A 21,882-nucleotide genomic window follows, 5' to 3' on the forward strand; every position below is an offset into this window, starting at 1 on the left:
GGAATTACCTTTCTGTTTTCATATTTTTATTTCACTTTATCAAAGCCTAAAGGAGTGAATAACTTTGATATAAACATATGGTATCAGATTACAGTTTTGCACAACTGGGGGAAAGGGCTTTCGTTTTCATGTTCTGACATTTTGAAAATCTTCAGGCATGTAAACTTCACTGTTTATATAACAGAACAATAATGAAGAACAGAATACATGTCAGTTGCTGTGGAAAAATCAAAGAAATTCGATACGATGAAGATATATCGTTGGAAACAAGAGACAGGGGAACCGTTGCATAGAAAGTTCTCGGTTAACTTGCCTCGTCACATTCGGATAATACCCAAAGCTTTAGATGATTATCTCCACCGCCGACGTGACGAACTGAACTGTCTGGAGTGAAACTGAGAAGGCTTCCATTTTTATGTCCAAGAACGGTATCTGGTCGCCTAGTGTACGTCATGATGACATCACTTACATGGCTCATGCCGAACTGTCGTGCTCTATGTCCATATGTTACTTCTGAGCTTGCTGTCCATCGTCGCTTCTAGGGCTAACACTCATATCAGGCAGTAAATTATATGACGTCTTAGTTTGTGATCTTTCTTTATCAAGTGCACGCTCCCATGCATTTCTGAGAGTTATTGAACTTCAGTTAAGACACAGACTTCACGTAGTTTACCACCAACATGAGCGGTGGCGGTCGATGCAACCGAGCACAAACAAGATGAGTGGATGGAGAAGGCACCAGCTATGCCTTTCCGAACTCCGTGACGCCATCGTGACGTAGTTTCGCCAATCAGATGCATGCCTCTTGCCATAAAACTGGGAACTTTGTCAGTTATATGACTGTCATTTAGCCACTGATAACGATGAAGGAGCCAGTCATTGGACGTTTGAGATTTTATCCGAATTTGACGCGGCAAGTTAATCGAGAGCTTATATCCACGGACTCTGTCTCAAAAGACTTCATAGACATATCCGTGAAAGTTTTATTTCGGAAATAAAATGTTGTTGTTGTTGTCTTCAGTACGGAGACTGGTTTGATGCAGCTCTCCATGCTACTCTATCCCGTGCAAGCTTCTTCATCTCCCAGTACTTACTGCAACCTGCATCCTTCTGAATCTGCTTAGTGTATTCATCTCTTGTTATCCCTCTAAGATTTTTACCCTCCACGCTGCCCTCCAATGCTGAATTTGTGATCCCTTGATGCCTCAGAACATGTCCTACCAATCGGTCCCTTCTTCTAGTCAAGTTGTGCCACAAACTCTACTTCGACCATCATCACTTATTTTGCTCCCCAAATAGCAAAACTCCTTTACTACTTTAAGTGTCTCATTTCCTAATCAAATTTCCTCAGCATCACCCGACTTAATTCGACTACATTCCATTATCCTCGTTTTGCTTTTGTTGATGTTAATCTTATATCCTCCTTTCAAGACACTGTCCATTCCGTTCAACTGCTCTTCCAAGTCCTTTGCTGTCTCTGACAGAATTACGTCATTGGCGAACCTCAACGTTTTATTTGTCCTCTATGGACTTTAATACCTACTCCAAATTTTTCTTTTGTTTCCTTTACTGCTTGCTCAATAAACAGATTGAATAACATCGGGGACAGGCTACAACCCCGTCTCACTCCCTTCCCAACCGCTGCTTACCTTTCGTGCCCCTCGACTCTTATAACTGCCATCTGGTTTCTGTACAAATTGTAAATAGCCTTTCGCTCCCTGTATTTTACCCCTGCCACCTTTAGAATTTGAAAGAGTGTATTCCAGTCAACATTGTCAAAAGCTTTCTCTAAGTCCACAAATGCTAGAAATGTAGGTTTGCCTTTCCTTAATCTGTTTTCTAAGATAAGTCGTAGGGTCAGTATTGCCTCACGTGTTCCAACATTTCTGCGGAATCCAAAGTGATCGTCGCCATGGTCGGCTTCTACCAGTTTTTCCATTCGTCTGTAAAGAATTCGCGTTAGTATTTGGCAGCTGTGACTTATTAAACCGATAGTTCGGTAATTTTCACATCTGTCAACACCTGCTTTCTTTGGGATTGGAATTGTTATATTCTTATTGAAGTCTGAGGGTATTTCGCCTGTTGCATACATCTTGCTCACCAGATGGTAGAGTTTTGTCAGGACTGGCTCTCCCAAGGCCGTCAGTAGTTCCAGTGGAATGTTGTCTACTCCCGGGGCCTTGTTTCGACTCAGGTCTTTCAGTGCTGGAAACAAAATAGAGGGGAGAAAGTAACATGGTTCTCAGAATACATCACTTACGTGGAACTGCTGCGCTCGCTCCGCGGCGTCGATGTCCGCCTGACTGTCGGAAGCCGGCTCGTAGAAGTCCGAGTTGAGGGTAATGCCGACACTGCCTGCGAACAGAACATCCCTACGTATGACCAACTGCAGCTCTTGTATCATTATTGCGTGCTGAGCTCTGTTCGTTATGGCGTGACATTGTCAAACATATTCTTGTATGAGTCAACTGAGCACGCCGAACAAAACTATATCCCAAGGAGACATTTTCGATAATGCCCTCAAGTATTATACATTCAGCTGAAACCGTTCTTTGAATATTAGATCCCGTAGAGCCACATCTCACCTACTGTTCCAAATACTCACAGACATATTGAAAGATGGGAACATATTCAGCATAAAGAAGTAAGAACAAAACATGTACAAACAGAATTTTGAAGTGAGTTTCCTAATTAATGTTTGTGACTTAGAACGATTGGGTGAAAGTGGTGGTACAAAAACCCTGAAAACATAATAACCACTTACGGCCTGAACTGTACCCTCTACGCATTGCTGGTTAAAAACCTCATTAAGGCGTTGATGCAATCGATGTCTACATCTACATCTACATCCATACTCCGCAAGCCACCTGACGGTGTGTGGCAGAGGGTACCCTGAGTACCTCTATCGGTTCTCCCTTCTATTCCAGTCTCGTATTGTTCGTGGAAAGAAGGATTGTCGGTATGCTTCTGTGTGGGCTCTAATCTCTCTGATTTTATCCTCATGGCCTCTTCGCGAGACATACGTAGGAGGGAGCAATATACTGCTTGACTCTTCTGTGGGGGATGTTCTCGAAACTTTAACAAAAGCCCGTACTGAGTTACTGAGCGTCTCCCCTGCAGAGTCTTCCACTGGAGTTTATCTATCATCTCCGTAACGCTTTCGCGATTACTAAATGATCCTGTAACGAAGCGCGCTGCTCTCCACTGGATCTTCTCTATCTCTTCTATCAACCCTATCTGGTACGGATCCCACACTGCTGAGCAGTATTCAAGCAGTGGGCGAACAAGCGTACTGTAGTCTACTTCCTTTGTTATCGGATTGCATTTCCTTAGGATTCTTCCAATGAATCTCAGTCTTGCATCTGCTTTACCGACGATCTACTTTATATGATCATTCCATTTTAAATCACTCCTAATGCGTACTCCCAGATAATTTATGGAATTAACTGCTTCCAGTTGCTGACCTGCTATTTTGTAGCTAAATGATAAGGACTCTATCTTTCTATGCATTCGCAGCACATTACACTTTTCTCTTTGCAAAACTTGCAAGTAAGTAAAATCGTGACTCTTAGGACCAGAATAGATGCTTCGAAACACCGACTGTCCGATTTTTGTGTTCTTTGGACCACTGAAGATGTGCAGCGTAATGTACCTAAATCATGATGGCTTTTTGCGAGGTACTCCACTATGAATGTCCCTTCCAGGCAGTTGTCTTCACAGTGTTTTGTTGGCAACTTTTTGAGATGGACCTGTATTCACAGTTCCCATCAGGACTGAAGCCGATTGTCTTTGATAAAGCATAACACTCAGCTCCAATCTTTATCCCTTCGGATGTTCTTACAAGTTCTACCGCCGTGTTACATGGTTACGACTGGTACTCCATTTCTTGTACACACGTTCAAGAGTGAGCGTCCATCCATGAAGAAACTGACAAGCTTAATTCTTTATTCACAATTTGGTCAAGATCCAGCTCGTAGTGTAGACACGAAGAGTGACTTCTCCAGAATCAGAACGAAAGGGAGAGAGTGAAAGAAAATTAGTTTGAGATAATTTTGATTTATTGTTCCTTCTCAGTTCACGTTTTTAATTAGATTACATTCTTCGATCACTCTGGATCATCTTTGGATAAAAGTAGTTGCTTGGATGATACGATCCTGTTGGCAGAAAGTGAAGAAGAATTGAGAACACTCTTACTGAAGGTGAAAGACGAAAGTGAAAAGGCCGGTCTTATGCTGAATGTGAAGAAAACGAAAATTATGGCAACTATTCCTACCAATTCGTGGGATATAGCAGGAGAAACCATGGAGGTAGTGACCACATTCAGTTATCTCAGTTCCCAGATCTCTGCTGACAGCGACTGCAGCCATGAAATCCGGAGACGCCTGTTGCTCGGTAGACAGGCGATGTCAAACCTTGACAAGGTTATAAGGTCCAGAGATATAACACTAGCAACAAAGATCCGTATTGTGAGGGCTATGGTCTTTCCAGTTGTGATGTATGGATGTGAGACCTGGACCATTAGAAAGGCTGAACGGCGAAGAATTGACTCCTTCGAATTGTGGTGTTGGAGGAAACTTCTTAGAGTTCCATGGACTGCAAAGAGAACCAACGGATCAACATTGGAGCAAATTAAACCAGATTTCTCCCTGGAAGGTCTAATGTTAAAACAAAAGCTGACCTACTTTGGACACACAATGCGAAGGCATGCCTCGCTGGAAAAAACATTAATGCTGGGGAAGATTGAAGGAACTAGAAGAAGAGGACGTCAGAGGATGAGATGGATCGATGGCATCACAGAAGCAATGTGTTCCAACCTGGAAGGTCTACGGGAGAAAGTGCAAGACAGGAAAAAGTGGCGTGATTTGGTTCATGGGGTCACGAAGAGTCGGAACCGACTAAACGAATAGAGAGAGAGAGAGAGTTGCTTGGACTCTGGTACGTGGTTCTGAGTAGACAGGACGGGCTGTTGATGCAACTGCTTGGATCTGAAAATGATCCTGAGACGCAACAGTAATTAAGAATTATCTTAAATATCTGTACAGTTCCTAGATCTCTCAAAAAATATGTCAACTGTAGTGAAAATTGGTTTGGATAATCTGATTAGTCATTTACATTTATGGCGAGATAACGAGTCAATTGGTACCGAACATGGGTCTGTTAGTATGTTAATTCAGTAATTCTGTAAGTAAAACATGTGACTTGAGCACGAAGGAACATTTTCAATGACCTTTCAACCACACGGAAGTAACGGCTACAAGGTGGATTGTCGGGTGGAGGGGGCTAAACAGTTTTCCCGTTCCCTGATTAATTAATATTATACATCGTCAAACTGGCGGACTGCCTTGGGTTTTTTAGCCGTGAGGTTCGAACATGTCCAGAAGGAACGCGGTCACGCAGGAACACCAATACAGGTACCCTGGGGACGAACTGGCGCCCAGACGGACCCGGTAACCTAATCTTCAGACGGCCATTCCTCCACCTGGGCCACGTCGACTGCTAGCTTCTCCCTTGCCGGTACGGGGAACCTTTTCGCGTTTCGTGGGAGTGCGGTGTGTGGAGGTAGGTGTTCATGTTAACAAAACTCCGCGGAGGTCAGCTCCAGCCCAGACGTACTCAGTTCTTCGGAGATGTCGGACTTGCTGCTCCATAAGTAGCAGTAACGCAAAAGTGGCCTCCATTTTAGCCCAGATTACCCCTTGACGCATGGAAGCAGTTTCGCGTGACATTTCGTTGTTATAGTGTGCGATGAATACCATTCGCGACATTGCAGTGACTCCGGGGGTCGCTTACGCGGCGCTGCGTGAATTTCCGTACTCGTGCCCACATTTGCGGCTACGGCGGCAGTAATGTAATCAGCTACATCTTGCCACCCCTGCTCCTGCTTCGCACCTCAGCTCTTGTTGTTGGCCGTTAATTGGGGTAAAATCACCGCAGGCGTTTTCACTCTCTTTCTAGAGTCCAAATCTCAACTGTACTGCTTCTTAGAGTTACAGGTCTTTGTGGCTTGTATCTCCTGGCCTACAGCCAGATAGAAACTCGCCATTTACGTTGACATGAATGGTGACACTGTCTGTTTGTTTGTAAGAGTGATGTTAATATGAAAATAATATAGTTCCAATTTAACTCTCACTTTCCGTAACTTTCCCCTGTCCTCTTTCAACTGAAATCTGTCAGCAACTAGAAAATTACAGGCCCTACAAGTAGATCAAGAATCCGACAGCCTTCAGGGTCGGGTGTTAGAGGCGACCGGAGCAGGTTGTCCCACGTTTTCTTCTTATTTTTTTTTCCTGCTTGTATTTTTTTGTTTCCGTTGATCTTTTCAAGAAGAAACTTTGGTACATTGCTTCAGCATCTTTACAATTAAGTAATTAAGGCATCTCACAGTTTGTTCGTTCTTAAAGAACATTTAGTACTGTAATACCACCTGTGCTAAAATATCCCACGCATGGTGTAGCTCGGCCAAGCAGTTTATCGTTTGATTTTCTTACGACGTCTGTTATGTTAGTAGAAGTATATCGACTATAATACCCACAGTTCATTTTAATTCACATTACTACAGCTTTATTGCAAAAACTACCATCATAAACTGTATTATCGTCGTTATAATAACCCTTTTCCAGAAAAAAAAAATCTCAGAAATTTTTCTCTGTCTTTATCTCAGTGCCCAATAGGATCTTCATCGTTCAAACATTCATAGAAAAAGTCCTTTCACGTCATTTGTAACACTTCAGTACGATCTAGAACATGTTTTTCTGTTTGTCTTAGTTACGTATCTAAATAATCTCTAAATAACTAACGCTTTCAGAAAATTATTACCGAGCTTAATTCTATAAGTTACTTTCATTGTATTTGCTGTTATCAAAATACCGAAAATATTAAGTCCAACACTAAAAAACGAAGACATACGTTATACGAAATGTTTATGGGATGCAACATTTATCCAAATTTTTTGTTACCGTTTAAGGAGGCTATAAATCTTTGAATTTCTTGCAGTACCTACCTAATTTTTTCTGGGCATGTTAAACTCGTTGCTGGTATTTCATACCGTTTTACTTCTATCACTGATAATCTCATATTTGCTTAAGAAATACTACCTCTTTCGTTTTCTTTTTATAATGTAGAACGCCGGCCGCGGTGGTCTCGCGGTTCTAGGCGCGCAGTCCGGAACCGTGCGACTGCTACGGTTGCAGGTTCGAATCCTGCCTCGGGCATGGATGTGTGTGATGTCCTTAGGTTAGTTAGGTTTAAGTAGTTCTAAGTTCTAGGGGACTTATGACCACAGCAGTTGAGTCCCGTAGTGCTCAGAGCCATTTGAACCATATAATGTAGAACTATCCTAAAAACAAAACGGCAGAACGGCCGTGAGTAACAACATGACTGCATTCGAAGATATACGATGGTTTGATATTTGAAAATATATGTCCTGCATTGGTCCGTCAGTAATAATTTCAAATTTATGTTGCAATGGTTTTAGCTGAATACTTGAACACAGGTTATGACTCTTGAAAGAAAAATAAATCAAACATTGCATAGATGTTACCGGTTTAAAATCAAGGTAGGACACAATTTCCTTACTAAAAATTGCGTTGGATATAATCTAGGCTTTGACTACGGTGGGACAATTAAAGTTAATAAGAGTACCAATAAGAAGACAGCGGGGCAGGTTGGCCATGTTGACCGAAATGTCCGTATTTAACTGAGCAATTCTGCCTCATTGCCAAAATGGAATTATTGCAGTTCGTTTACGAAAACCTGGTAATCTTTTATCGTGATATAGAATATCGAAACAATGCTTAATACATGGACTCACTTTTTAGTAAGAGCCCTGTCTGGGAGTATTGAGATAATGTCTTGAGCAAGCAAAATTTACTGTCACTACATGGGAACATAAGTCTCCTTCCTCGCTCGACAATCTGACTGCACTGACGCATTTGTGGAAGGATGACAGTCCAGTGGCCACCAACGTCCTTCGTCGGTGGCATATGCGAATGGAAATGTAACGAAATAATACCAACTGGCCATCGTGCCCTTGTGGCCAGTGTGTACCGGTCTCCCCTACATCAGCAGGTGAGTGAAAACCTCTCTGGCTGTCAAGGAACAAATGTGAGGTCCTTCACCAAATTTGATACCAGTCGCCGCAGACGCATCGATTGTGATAATCACTGTAACTGGTCGTTACAACAAGTGATAGGCACCAGCTCCAGTCGCTACACAGGACCACAGCACATATTTTGCCACTGTGTCACGTTCTCCGTTCACCTATCTTACTGTGCTGACTGCCCAAATATGAATGGTACGTGCAGACTACTTCTCTGCAGTCTTTTGTGTCGGAGGTGGACGGTAACACGGCTGTCTGGTAGCAGTCCTAGTCAATCTACAGCGCTCCAGATTCGGCCAGTGTGCTGTTTTTGAAGGATGAGTAATATTTAGGTCGGTGAGCTTATTAACAATGTTTCTGTGGGTTTCATTAACTGCGCTACCTGTTCCGAATGAATTTCTGTTGGACAGTTGGATAATGTTACTGTAGAACATCCCATTCTTACTGGGTTGAATTACACTTTCTCCAAATTATACTGAAGCACTAAACTTTAGGAAGAATACTTTACACATTAATTCAGTCGGTTGTCCTATGAGTGATTATCATATTACACAGTTATCTTATCGTTTATACCACTAATAATTGTATTGTACCATACCAACCAGAGTGCAGAAATTACCGCTGGATTCCTTATAAAGTGTTAGTAAGATGTTACCTCCTCGGCTAGTATACCGGATGTAAATGATACGGGGGGATTATCAGGATGGATTTAGGAGAAACAAGTTCAAAATAGATCAAATTTTTGTTATTGAGATAAGTGCTAGAAAAATTTTATGACTATGAAAAGCAACTACAACTGATTTTAAACGATCATACGACAGCCTAGACAAGAATAAAATTCTCCAAGTTATGAAGTATTTCAGAATCCCGCTAAAATTAGTGAGATTAACCGAAAGGACCCCGTCAAAGCAAGGGAGTTGTGATCTCTGCGCTACTCCTTAACTTAGCTCTAGAGAGGGTACTTCGGCAAGTGCCATCTAATCCAGCAGGAAAAATATGTAACCGGCTCGTCCAGTTGGAGGAAAACGCTAATGACGAAGTGTTAATTGGAAGGAATATCAAAGCCATGAAGGATAATTATGATACATTGGAACGAACAGTGTGGAAGTTAGGACTGTAAGTTAATATAAATAGAAGGAAGTATATGGTGGTGGGAGAGCCTGGCGCGGTTTAGAGGAGAGACTTCAGTAACAATAAATGGCAAAGATTACCGAAGCGTGGAAAAGTTTAACAGAAGCTGACAGGACAGCAGCAAAAAATTCAAGAAAGGATAGCAAGTGGAAACCGATGTTGTTATTCCTTACAGAAAGTATTCACGTCTAGAAATGTTAGTAGCAACACAAAAATTCAAGTGTATTTGGCTATATTAAGATCTATACTAATGTATGGATCGGAAGGCCGGGTGATGACCACAAAGGAAAGAGGTTGCTGATTGAAATGTAAAAGGAAGTCTTTGAGAAAGATATTTCGGGTGGTGAGAAAGGAAGGAAACTGGAATATAAGGACAAATGCAAAACAACAGACTATCTTTGGATAGATGGATACTGTAGTCAAAATCAAACAAGGAAGAAGAAGTTGGGCTAGACATATCTAGAGAATGTCAGAAACTCGAAGAAAATGTTTGTAAGAAATTGTAAACTGCACTCATATAAATTTGAAACCGTTTTCGGTTTCAAATATATACGACCAATGCTGAAGTATTCGTTGCTTGCAATAATTGTTACATGGTCGTGGTGCAAAAATTTCCTAATGGAATCCAGGCTCAAGGTAAGGACAGCCCGAAGAGAGAAAGAGAAGAGAAAGGCTCGTGGAAAGAAGAGGATCTCAAAGCAGTGGGAATCAGCACTTGGAGAAGGAAAGCGATGGACAGAAGAATAGAGACAGGTGACAAAGGAGGCCAAAGTTCTACGAGGGCTGTAGCGCCCACCAAAGGAAGACAGAGAGAAGAGACATCTCGGTTCAGCGCAAGGCAAAATTCGTGAAATTTCTTATTTCATTCGGATGCAAAATACAAACTTCGCTGACCTGTCTCTCTACTTGACGAGAGACGTCCGAAAATAAAAAAAGTAATACACAAAGAATGGTTTTGTAAAGTAAATAGTTTGGTGATTAATTGAGTATTTGATGTAGACAATTAGTAGTTAGCAATAGTCAAAACAGTGGCAACTATCGAGCCGTGTACTTGGTAGATTCATACAGCTTGGCAGCTCTGAGCATAACTGTAAGTTTCCTTCGGGTACCTATGCAGTTAATAGATGTACCTTCAAAATATAGCACTGAATCGTGATGATCGCTGATGTGGGAACTGGTTATTTGGTGATGCAACCCTTAGTTGTCGCAGCTCATTTCATTTGGACAATAAACTTATAACTGGGCAACACAAATTATTAGGTTGCTACGTAAGTTCGTAGCGTTTTTGGTTTGCAGTTTGGTATTCCAGTGCTATGGATTTATTTATAACTTGGCAATTTTTATTTGTAGTTCACTGTTGATATTTTAGTTTACATATTGTCATTTTGTCATTTGGAGATAAGTTTCAATACAGAAGAGGGGTGACAGCAGCGGGGGCAGCCACAAACATTTGCTCCGTGTATGAGGATAATGCCACTGGACAGAGCACGATAAGGATATGGTTTTCTCGTTTTAAGGAGGATCGTTTCGACATTAGTGACTCTACATTTTCAGGAAGATCTTCGGGATTTAAACGCATTAATCCGTAATAATCCACGTCACTGTCTTTGAGAAACGACAGATGTGATGAACTGTGATCATTCTACGATTGCGCGACATGTGTATGCAATGGGGAACGTTCTAAGCCAAAATTACAAACATCAGCAGGTGACCATATGAGCATCTCTGCTTGCTCAACAACTGGCTCGTGAAAAACACCGATCATTCTTTTCCTGTATCGATGCTAGCGGCGAGAAATGGTGTATTTATGCTAACGTAACGAAAATGAAGGAATGGTTAAGCCCAAACAAAGCAGCAACTCCCCGTACAAAAAGTTGCGCGCATTGACAAAAGATAATGTTACGTATCTGGTGGAACAGCGACTGTGTAATGTATTACGATTTGCTTCTCCGAGGTGTAACCATAGCTGCTGAGATTTACTATCAACAACTGAGACGTCTTGCAGACACAATCCAAGAACAACGACCAGCATCGCTGCATGAAGTGACGCTAATCCACGATAACGCTGGCCCGCGTTCTGGCAGAGTGACAAAAACATTATATAGGAGTTATGTTGGGGAGTCATTCCGCAACCACTTTTTTCACCCGATCCTGCGCCGTCAGATTTTGACCTTTTCCGCTCTCCATCGAACAATCTTCAAGGAACTTCCTTTCGGGATGAAAATGCACTCGGAACAAGGCTCGACGTGTTCTTCACCTCAAAACTACAAAGTACTTGATTTCTACACTCGCGGAATCGAAATATTAGCTCAATGTTGGCAGACTACTGTAAGCAGGAGAACATAATATTGATGACTGAAGTCTCACGTGTGTCTATCTGTTGCGTTTATTAAGCTTATGGAAAATCGCTATGAACTTATGCAACAACCCAATTCAAATTACTGTCTGGGGTAATAATCGTTTATGATGGAAAGCTAATTCCACCAGTCGTTTCGTGATTTAAATTTTTCAAAGCTCAAACTTGTTTAAACAGATGCTTTTTGGCCGCAATGTGAATAAACTACAATGAAAAGAACAGGGTGAAAGTTCTACAGGAGTGTCAGCCAAAAGCCAATAGACACTAATGAATAAATGATGTACACCGTACTTGAAAGGTTTGGTATCTGCTTTCGGCATTAATTTGACAGAGTTTTATAACATCAGTTCTTCTGCAGTGTTGCGAAAGAAGTAGTCCAGAAACTTCAGAGTATACGGATGCGTTCAAACGTTACTGAACCGTTCGGTAAATATTTCTAATATACCAAGGGCGTTTCATAAGAAATGCAACACGTTGCCTTTTTATCAGCAATTTCAGTTGAAAAAAAGCGCCAATTTGTGGGGGTCAAACATCGTGGAATGTTCCTGCTTCAGTCCCTATAGTTTCATGAAGTTCTTCTGTTGGTGCTATACGTACCCTTCAAAATGGTGCAAGTGACGAAGTTACGTTCCAAGCAGACAGCTATCATCGAGTTCCTTTTGGTGGAAAACCAGAGCATCGCAGATCGTCATAGACGCTTGCATAATGTCTACGGAGACCTGTCTCTGAACAAAAGCACGGTGAGTAGCTGGCAAAGGCTTCTGTCATCAGTGCGAGGCGTCTGTCACCAGTGCGACAAGGTCGCGCAAACCTATCCCATCTCCCACGTGCCGGTCGGCCTCTCACAGCTCCTGATCTGTTGGAACGTACAGACACTTTCATTCAACGTCATCGACGGATTCCAATGAAACACCATGCTGCTCAGCTGGACGTCTCTATTTGAAGTGCTGACACAGGCGGCGACCAGTAGTAGTGTGTGTCCACTGGGTACTTCAACGCTTAACGGAAGACCATAAAGAGCGAAGAAGAACCATCCGTGCGGAATTGCTTGCACGTTACAAGGCTGATCATTTTTCTCCATGACAGCGCAAGGCCTCACACAAGTCTGGGCACACAAGATGAGCTCGCAAAATTTCATTGTTTCTTCATCCGTGCTAGAGCCCAGACATCGCATCGTTCGACTTCCATTTGTCTGGTCCGCTGAAGGATGAACTTCGCGGCAAGAAGGGACGCTATTGAGGTAACAAGATGTTGGCTACGACGTCGGCCAATAGAGTGGTACCATGCCAGCATACTGGCTGTAAGGCCGTCGCGGTAACTGATATTATGTTGAAAAACAGAGTTTTGTAGCCAAAAGAGTGAGGAACAATATGGTGTACGGGAATCCTGATAAAACCAACTTTTTTTCGGAAAAACGTATTGCGTTACCTACTGAACGCCTCTTTTAATTATGAAATGTAATTATAGTGTCAAAGGATATCGACAGCGTAGAGCGAAAACCGAAAGAGTGACTTGTTCGCTTTTCCTTCGATAAAATGGAACCGATCTGACCAGGGCGTGCGCCCTTGTCGACTGCAGCCGCTGGCTGAAGTCTCGTTCCCTAGCGACGGCCCTCCTGGCATCTCTCTAGGGGCCACTCTTGCGGCCTGAAGGGATTTTACGCCACGAGTGGCTCTGAGCAGAGATTTGTCTTGCTGGTTGTTTCACTTGCTAAGAGGACTCTTTTCGCCAAGCACGGAGATGTGGTCATCGTGTCGTGGTTAGCGGCTGTTTACGTGGAGAGTGTGCCGACGCCATTTGAAGATCTATTGCCATCCGTTGCCTTCGCAGACACAGGTTACACCTTCTGAGTTGTGAGTTCCCTTTTCTGTGGCTTTGGTTGATGGGTGTCGTACTGCCAGTATTACCTGTGTCTCCATGATACAGCATAGAAATAAGTGGTGAGCGCCTCGTTTGCGTGTGATTAAATGTTGGATCCGACTTGCGGAACCTCCTGGTCTTTACAGTGCGCTGGTAACTGTGACTTGTGTTCGAATCACTACGTGGTTCTAATGGTGGACCAGCAACTTTGGTACTCGGAACATGGCCCAGTTATTTTAAGACAATGTTACAGGCGGTCACACTTTTCCGTCATCAGATCCGTTATTAACTGAGCAAGCACAGAGATTATGAATCTAAAATTTTTACCTGCATCATATTTTGAACTCTCTGGGCTCCAAACGTTGCCTTATCTTTTGTATTTAAAGCACTTATGCACGGCTTCTTTGGTATTATATTTGCATTTCATTCTGTATAATCAGTTGCTCAAATACCTGTAAAATATTTTGTACGTTCGACCGTCTGTCTGCTTTTGTGGGCTAAACAGGAACAGTTCGTCTTGTAATAAGAGCAAGATCTGTATTTTGTATCTGTTACACACTGAGGTGGCAAAAGTCCTGGGATAGCAGTATACGCATATAAATATGGTGGAAGAATCGCATCCACAAGGTATAAAAGGTCATTGCATTGGCGGAGCTGTCATTTGCGCTCAGGTGATCCTTGTGATAAGGTTTCCGACGCGATTATGGTCACAGGACAGTAGTCGTATAGTAGTTGGAGCTAGACACGTGGGACATTGCATTTTGGAAATCATCAGGGACTTCAATAGTCCGAGAATCACAGTGTCAAGAGTGTGCCGAGACTACCAAATTTCTGGCATTACCTGTCACCACGAACAACGCAATGGCTGACAGCAACTACATTGTTCCTCACTCTTTTGGCTTTCAGGTAACGACCGAGAGAAGCGGCGTTTGAGAAAGTTGTCGGTGCTGACAGACAAGCAACACTGAGTGAAACAAACACAGAAATCAATGCTTGACGTATGATTAACGTATCTCTTAGAACAGTGCGACGAAGTCTGTCGTTAACGGGCTATGGCACGAGACGACCGACGCGACGGCCTTTGCTGACAGCACGACAGCACCTGCAACGCCTCTCCTGGACTCATGACAATATCGGTTGGACACTGGACGACTGGAAAACCGTTGCCTCGTCAGATGCGCCCAGATTTCAGTTGGTAAGAGCTGATGGCAGGCCTTGAGTGTGCGCAGACCTCATGAAGCCATGGACACAGACTGTCAAGAATGCACTGTGCTAACTGGTAGTGACTGCATAATGATGTGGACTCTGTTTACATGGAAACGACTGGGTCCTCTGGTCAAACTGATGCGACTATTGACTGGAAACGGTGATGTTCGTCTACCTTTAAACCATTAGCAGCCATTCATAGACTTCGAGTCATAAACAAATACACTATATGGTAATTGCTTTTAGAAACGAAAGAAAGGATTATTAAGCTACATTACTAAAATCTTGCACCTTCAGCTGTGCCCAGTGTCGCATGCAGAAGATCTTCTTCGGTGCAGGATGCAGGGTATAGTTGACAATCCAGTAGGTGCTCCATCATGTGTGGTTCTCTGCAATCACACTTGATGGTATCTGCGGGGCAGTACCATTTCTGGACGCTTCTCCTCGATCTTCCAATTATAGAACTAAAATCGTTGAGTGACCTCCACAAGAACCAGTTCTGTTCATGCACAAGGGGAGGGATTCTGAAGGGAGAAGACTGGCAGATTTACATTCAAGTCAAGGTATCCGAAATTGATTTCTTCCTACAGCTATTGTCGTTTGCAAGACTGAAGTGATATTGAGATAACTTTTCTGGACCTCTCTCAATCTTGCCCATGTAGTTGACAGATTTCCTTATGAGTCTACTTTGTTCTCTCCTCTTTTGCAGATGCTTCCCACGAATATATGGTGGTGCTATGTCAGCGAGATGGTCGAGTTTTACAAAGGGTGCACGTTTAAGACAACCTGTAATGAGCTTACATGTTTCATTTAGCCCCTTGTTCACTTGTATTTCGAAATTGTAAGCCAAAACTTCTCATTCTGGCTCTTTGGGGTTGTTATTGTGGTCTTCAGTCCGACGACTGCGTTGACGCGGCTCTCCTTGCTGCTCTATACCGGGCATGCCTCTTCATCTCCGAATAACTACTGCAGAGTACATCCTTATGAATGTGCTTACTGTATTCATTTCTTGGTCTTCCTCTACGATTTTGTCTTTTTTATCTATTTGATCCTCTGCTGCCTTCACTATTTCATCTCTCAAAGCTATCCATTGTTCTTCTACTGTATTCCTCTCCTCTGTTCTTGTCGATCGTTCCCTAATACTCCTTCAGAAACTCTCAACAATCTCTGTTTCTTTTACATTATCCAGGTACCATCCCATTGATTTCTTACCTTTCTGCAGTGTCTTCAGTCTTAATCCACAATTTATAACCAATACAACGTGGTCAGAGTTTACATCTGCCCCTGGAAATGTCTTAAAATTTAAAATCTCCTCATAAAATTTATGTTTTAGCACTATATAATCAATCTGAAACCTTCTGGTGTCTCCAAATCTCTTCCATGTATAGCCTTCTTGCACGATTTTTAAATCAAGTGATAGCGATGATTAAAGTATGCTCGGTGTAACATTCTACCAGGCGGCTTCCTGATTTTTTTATTTATAGCACTGTATCAACCTGATCAGAAGTCCTCCTTCCACAGAAATTCACTAATTCTCAATATATCTAATTTCACCCTATCCATTTCCCTTTTCAAATTTTCTAACTTACCTGCCCGATTATGGCATCTAACGTCCCAAGCCTAGATCTGTAGATCACCAGATGCGTTTTTTCTGATGACGACATTCTTCTGAGTAGTCCCTTCCCAGGAATCCGAATAAGGGGCTACTTTTCTCAGGAATATTGTACCCAAGAAGACACCATCATCATTTAACCATACAGTGCAGATGCATGCCCTCGGGAAAAATTAAGGCTGTAGTTTCTCTATGCTTTCAGCGGTTTGCAGTATCAGCGCACAAAGGCTTTTTTGGTTGCTATTACAAGACCAGATGAGTCAGTCATCCTGACTGTTGCACCTGCAACTACTGAAAAAGGCTGCTGCCCTCTTCGAAACATACGTTTATCTGGTCTGTCAAAATATACTTCCGTTGTGGTGGTACCCACGGTATAGCTCTATGTATCGCTGATACAAGCCACCCCACCGACGGCATATCCGTGGTTCTTGTGGTGGTGGTGGTGGTGGGGGTTATTGTATCTCAAATGTATATTGTCTTAAATTTTTCTGGTGTAAAGAACATTTAAAAGAACTTTTTTCCTGAATCATAGTTAATTAGTTAATAGTCTTGAGTACCTCTAATATAAGATACTAATGTTTGCAGATTTGAGAAAACAAACCTGTAAAAATCTGAAAATAAAAAAAAATTATAGTAAAAGTAAAATGTATGAATTTTGTATGTCCATCACCATATCACTCCCAGATCCAAGCTCTGCCATTCCACTATCGATGAGGATTGGCTGTGCCTTGATAAGAGACCAGTATACAGGGTGGTCCATTGATCGTGACCGGGACAAATATATCACGAAATAAGCGTCAAACGAAAAAACTACAAAGAACGAAACTTGTCTAGCTTGAAGGGGGAAACCAGATGGCGCTACGGTTCGCCCGCTAGATGGCACTGCCACAGGTCAAATGGATATCAACTGCGTTTTTTTTAATAGGAACCCCCATTTTTTAATTACATATTCGTGTAGTACGTAAAGAAAAATGAATGTTTTAGTTGGACCACTTTTTTCGCTTTGTGATAGATGGCGCTGTAATAGTCACAAACATATGGCTCAGAATTTTAGACGAACAGTTAGTAACAAGTAGGTTTTTTAAATTAAAATACAGAACGTAGGTACATTTGAACATTTTATTTCGGTTGTTTCAATGTGATACATGTACCTTTGTGAACTTATCATTTCTGAGAATGCATGCTGTTACAGCGTGATTACCTGTAAATACCACATTAATGCAATAAATGCTCAAAATGATGTCCGTCAACCTCATTGCATTTGGCAATACGTGTAACGAAATTCCTCTCAACAGCGAGTAGTCCGCCTTCCGTAATGTTCGCACATGCATTGACAATTCGCTGACGCATGTTGTCAGGCGTTGTCGGTGGATCACGATAGCAAATATCCCTCAACTTTCCCCACAGAAAGAAATATGGGGACGTCAGATGCGGTGAACGTGCGGGTCATGATATGGTGCTTCGACGACCAATCCACCTGTTATGAAATATGCTATTCAATACCGCTTCAACGATACGTGAGGTATGTGCCGGACATCCATCATGTTGGAAGAACATCGCTATTCTGTCATGTAGTGAAACATCTTGTAGTAACATCGGTAGAACATTACGTAGGAAATCAGCATACATTGCACCATTTAGATTGCCATCGATAAAATGGGGGCCAATTATCCTTCCTCCCATAATGCCGCACCATACATTAACCCGCAAATGTCGCTGATGTTCCACTTGTCGCACCCATCGTGGATTTTCCGTTGCCCAATACTGCACATTATGCCGGTTTACGTTACCGCTTCGTCGCTAAATAGAACGCGTGGAAAAAATCTGTCGTCGTCCCGTAATTTCTCTTGTGATCAGTGGCAGAACTGTACACTACGTTCAAAGTTGTCGCCATGCAATTCCTGGTGCATAGAAATATGGTACGGATGCAATCAATGTTGATGTAGCATTCTCAACACCGACGTTTTTGAGATTCCCGATTCTCGCGCAATTTGTGTGCTACTGATGTGCGGATTAGCAGCGACAGCAGCTAAAACAACTACTTGGGCATTATCAGTTGTTGGAGGTGGTGGTTGACGTTTCACATGTGGCTGAACACTTCCTGTTTCCTTAAATAACGTAACTATCCGGCGAACGGTCCGGACACTTGGATGATGTCGTCCAGGATACCGAGCAGGCTGGCCGCGGTGGTCTCGCGGTTCTAGGCGCGCAGTCCGGAACCGTGCGACTGCTACGGTCGCAGGTTCGAATCCTGCCTCGGGCATGGATGTTTGTGATGTCCTTAGGTTAGTTAGGTTTAAGTAGTTCTAAGTTCTAGAGGACTAATGACCACAGCAGTTGAGTCCCATAGTGCTCAGAGCCATTTGAACCATTTTTGATACCGAGCAGCATACATAGCACACGCCCGTTGGCCATTTTGATCACAATCGCCATACATCAACACGATATCGACCTTTTCCGCAATTGGTAAACGGTTCATTTTAACACGGGTAATGTATCACGAAGCAAATACCGTCCGCACAGGCGGAATGTTAAGTGATACCACGTACTTATACTTTCGTGACTATTACAGCGCCATCTATCACAAAGCGAAAAAAGTGGTCCAACTAAAACATTCATATTTATTTACGTACTACACGAATATGTAATAAAGAATGGGGGTTCCTATTTAAAAAACGCAGTTGATATCCGTTTGAGCTATGGCAGCGCCATCTAGCGGGCCAACCATAGCGTCATCTGGTTTGCCCCTTCAAGCTAGTCAAGTTTCGTTCTTTGTAGCTTTTTCGTTTGATGTTTATTTCGTGAGATGAACTCATTTCTCCGAACGGGAGGCCAGTTTGTTATACAGTCACTGTAGAATGTTTTGACTGACTGACCACAACCTCAACTCTACTTGTACCTCTTCATCACTATCAAAGTGAAATCCTCGGAGATGTTTTCTAAGTTTCGTAAACAGATGAAAATCGGATGGGGACAAGTTGGGATTGTATGGAGGATGATCGATGACACTGAACGCAAGGCGTCGGATTGTTGGAGATGTCGCAGCACTTGTGTGTGGTGTGGCATTTTCATGCTGAAGGAGAGGGTGTTCCACGTGTGGATGAACTCTTCGAATTCGAAACTCAAATAAGCAGTCCTGTACTACTGCTGTAACATCTCGTTTTCCGAGCAGATCGCCTTTGTCCATTAGCCCTGGTCAAGAATTAGCATTAGGCCGCTTTCTGTATTTCAGTTAACACTTTGGGAAGTCAACAGTGTATGTTACAATAAGACTGATCTGATATTACCAGCTTCTTTCAAATTCAATGTAAAAAAAAAAAAAAACAATGTTTCGTCTGGAAGCTTTGCATTCCAAGGAACAATCCTCATTGCCTATATACAAACATGGGTTTCACATGCTTATTTGCGCTGAAGTTGCATTCACAATGGACACTCCTTTCTGCCAGCGGTAATATCGTCTAACTAAGCGCACCGATGAAACAGATTTCGCAATTTAGTTTTCCGTAAACATTACTGTTCGTCATGTCACGGCAGTTGTATTTTAGCGTGAGAACAGATAGAAATCCGTTAGTCTGCTTGCCGGCTCGCCACGCTGTCGAGCACAGTTGCTCACTGATAAGCCAAAACATTATGACCACTGCCTGCCGCAATGTTGGGTGCCCCATGTTGATGTTGCTGGCACCTGACGTGGTAACAAAAGTATGTAAGCGGAGCTGACACCGACGGGGCATCACCCTAGCGAAGATATGGGCTGCAAATTGGGAAATCCATTGAGATAAGCGACTTTGACAGATTATTATTACGTAGACCTGTGTACGACTATTTCGAAGACGGCGAAGCTAGTCGAATGTTGATTTGCTACTTGTGTGAATATCTACAGAAAGAGGTAGAAGCCGGCCATTGTGGCCGAGCGGTTCTAGGCGCTTCAGTCTGGAACCGCGCGACCACTACGGTCGCAGGTTCGAATCCTGCCTCGGGCATGGATGTGTGTGATATCCTTACGTTAGTTAGGTTTAAGTAATTCTAAGTTCTAGGGGACTGATGACCTCAAATGTTAAGTCCCATAATGCTCAGAGCCATTTGAACCATTTGAACCAAAGAGGTAGAAAGACAGTTAAATTACCACTAGTCGTTAAATAGTCGGACGACTACCATTCTTCACAGAACATGGGATTTGGAGGCTTGCCTGCTCTATAGAGCGGGACAGATAGTGATGTGTGGCATTTCTGCTGAAAGAGCACAATGCTGGTGCATACACAAGTGTTTTGTGCTTTCAGCGTATACAGGGTGTTACAAAAACGTACGGCCAAACTTTCAGGAACCATTCCTCACACAGAGCTTACTTTCCATGTTAGAGCTCATTTTATTACTTCTCTTCAAATCACATTAATCATGGAATGGAAACTCACAGCAACAAAACGTACCAGCGTGACTTCAAACACTTTGTTACAGGAAATGTTCAAAATGTCCTCCGTTAGCGAGGACACATGCATCCACCATCCGGCGCATGGAATCCCTGATGCACTGATGCAGCCCTGGAGAATGGCGTATTGTATCACAGCCATCCACAATACGAGCACGAAGAGTCTCTACATTTGGTACCGGTGTTGCGTAGACAAGAGCTTTCAAATGCTCCCATAAATGAAAGTCAAGAGAGTTAAGGTCAGGAGAGCGTGCAGGCCATGGAATTGGTCCGCCTCTACCAATCCATCGGTCACCGAATCTGTTGTTGAGAAGCGTACGAACACTTCGACTGAAATGTGCAGGAGCTCCATCGTGCATGAACCACATGTTGTATCGTACTTGTAAAGGCACATGTTCTAGCAGCACAGGAAGAGTATCCCGTATGAAATCATGATAACGTGCTCCATTGAGCGTAGGTGGAAGAACATGGGGCACAACCAAGACATCACCAACAATGCCTGCCAAAACGTTCACAGAAAATCTGAATTCATGACGTGATTGCACAATTGCGTGCGGATTCTCGTCAGCCCACACATGTTGATTGTGAACATTTACAATTTGATCACGTTGGAATGAAGCCTCATCCGTAAAGAGAAAATCTGCACTGAAATGAGGATTGACACATTTTTGGATGAACCATTCGCAGAAGTGTACCCGTGGAGGCCAATCAGCTGCTGATAGTGCCTGCACACGCTTTACATGGTACGGAAACAACTGGTTCTCCCGTAGCACTCTCCATACAGTGATGTGGTCAACGTTACCTTGTACAACAGCAACTTCTCCGACGCTGACATTAGGGTTATCGTCAACTGCACTAAGAATTGCCTCGTCCATTGCAGGTGTCCTCGTCGTTCTAGGTCTTCCCCAGTCGCAAGTTATAGGCTGGAATGTTCCGTGCTCCCTAAGACGCCGATCAATTGCTTCGAACGTCTTCCTGTCGGGACACCTTCGTTCTGGAAATCTGTCTCGATACAAACGTACCGCGCCACGGATATTGCCCCGTGCTAATCGTTACATCAAATGGGCATCTGCCAACTCCGCATTTGTAAACATTGCACTGACTCCAAAACCACGTTCGTGATGAACACTAGCCTGTTGATGCTACGTACTGATGTGCTTGATGCTAGTACTGTAGAGCAATGAGTCGCATGTCAA

The 21,882-nt window shown here is 42.9% G+C and overlaps 1 protein-coding gene across 1 annotated transcript in view; it reads right to left on the bottom strand.

The window, feature by feature from the left end:
* The window catches only part of LOC126199261 (myrosinase 1-like), a 149,526-nt gene that overhangs the window by 76,136 nt on the left and 51,508 nt on the right, over positions 1-21,882 (bottom strand). The window contains exon 6 of the mRNA XM_049936065.1: positions 2,261-2,355. Within this exon, the coding sequence (XP_049792022.1) occupies positions 2,261-2,355 (95 nt within the window). The remainder of the gene's footprint in view (positions 1-2,260; positions 2,356-21,882) is intronic.

Source organism: Schistocerca nitens, chromosome 8, assembly GCF_023898315.1.
Source record: "Schistocerca nitens isolate TAMUIC-IGC-003100 chromosome 8, iqSchNite1.1, whole genome shotgun sequence".
NCBI lineage: Eukaryota > Metazoa > Arthropoda > Insecta > Orthoptera > Acrididae > Schistocerca > Schistocerca nitens.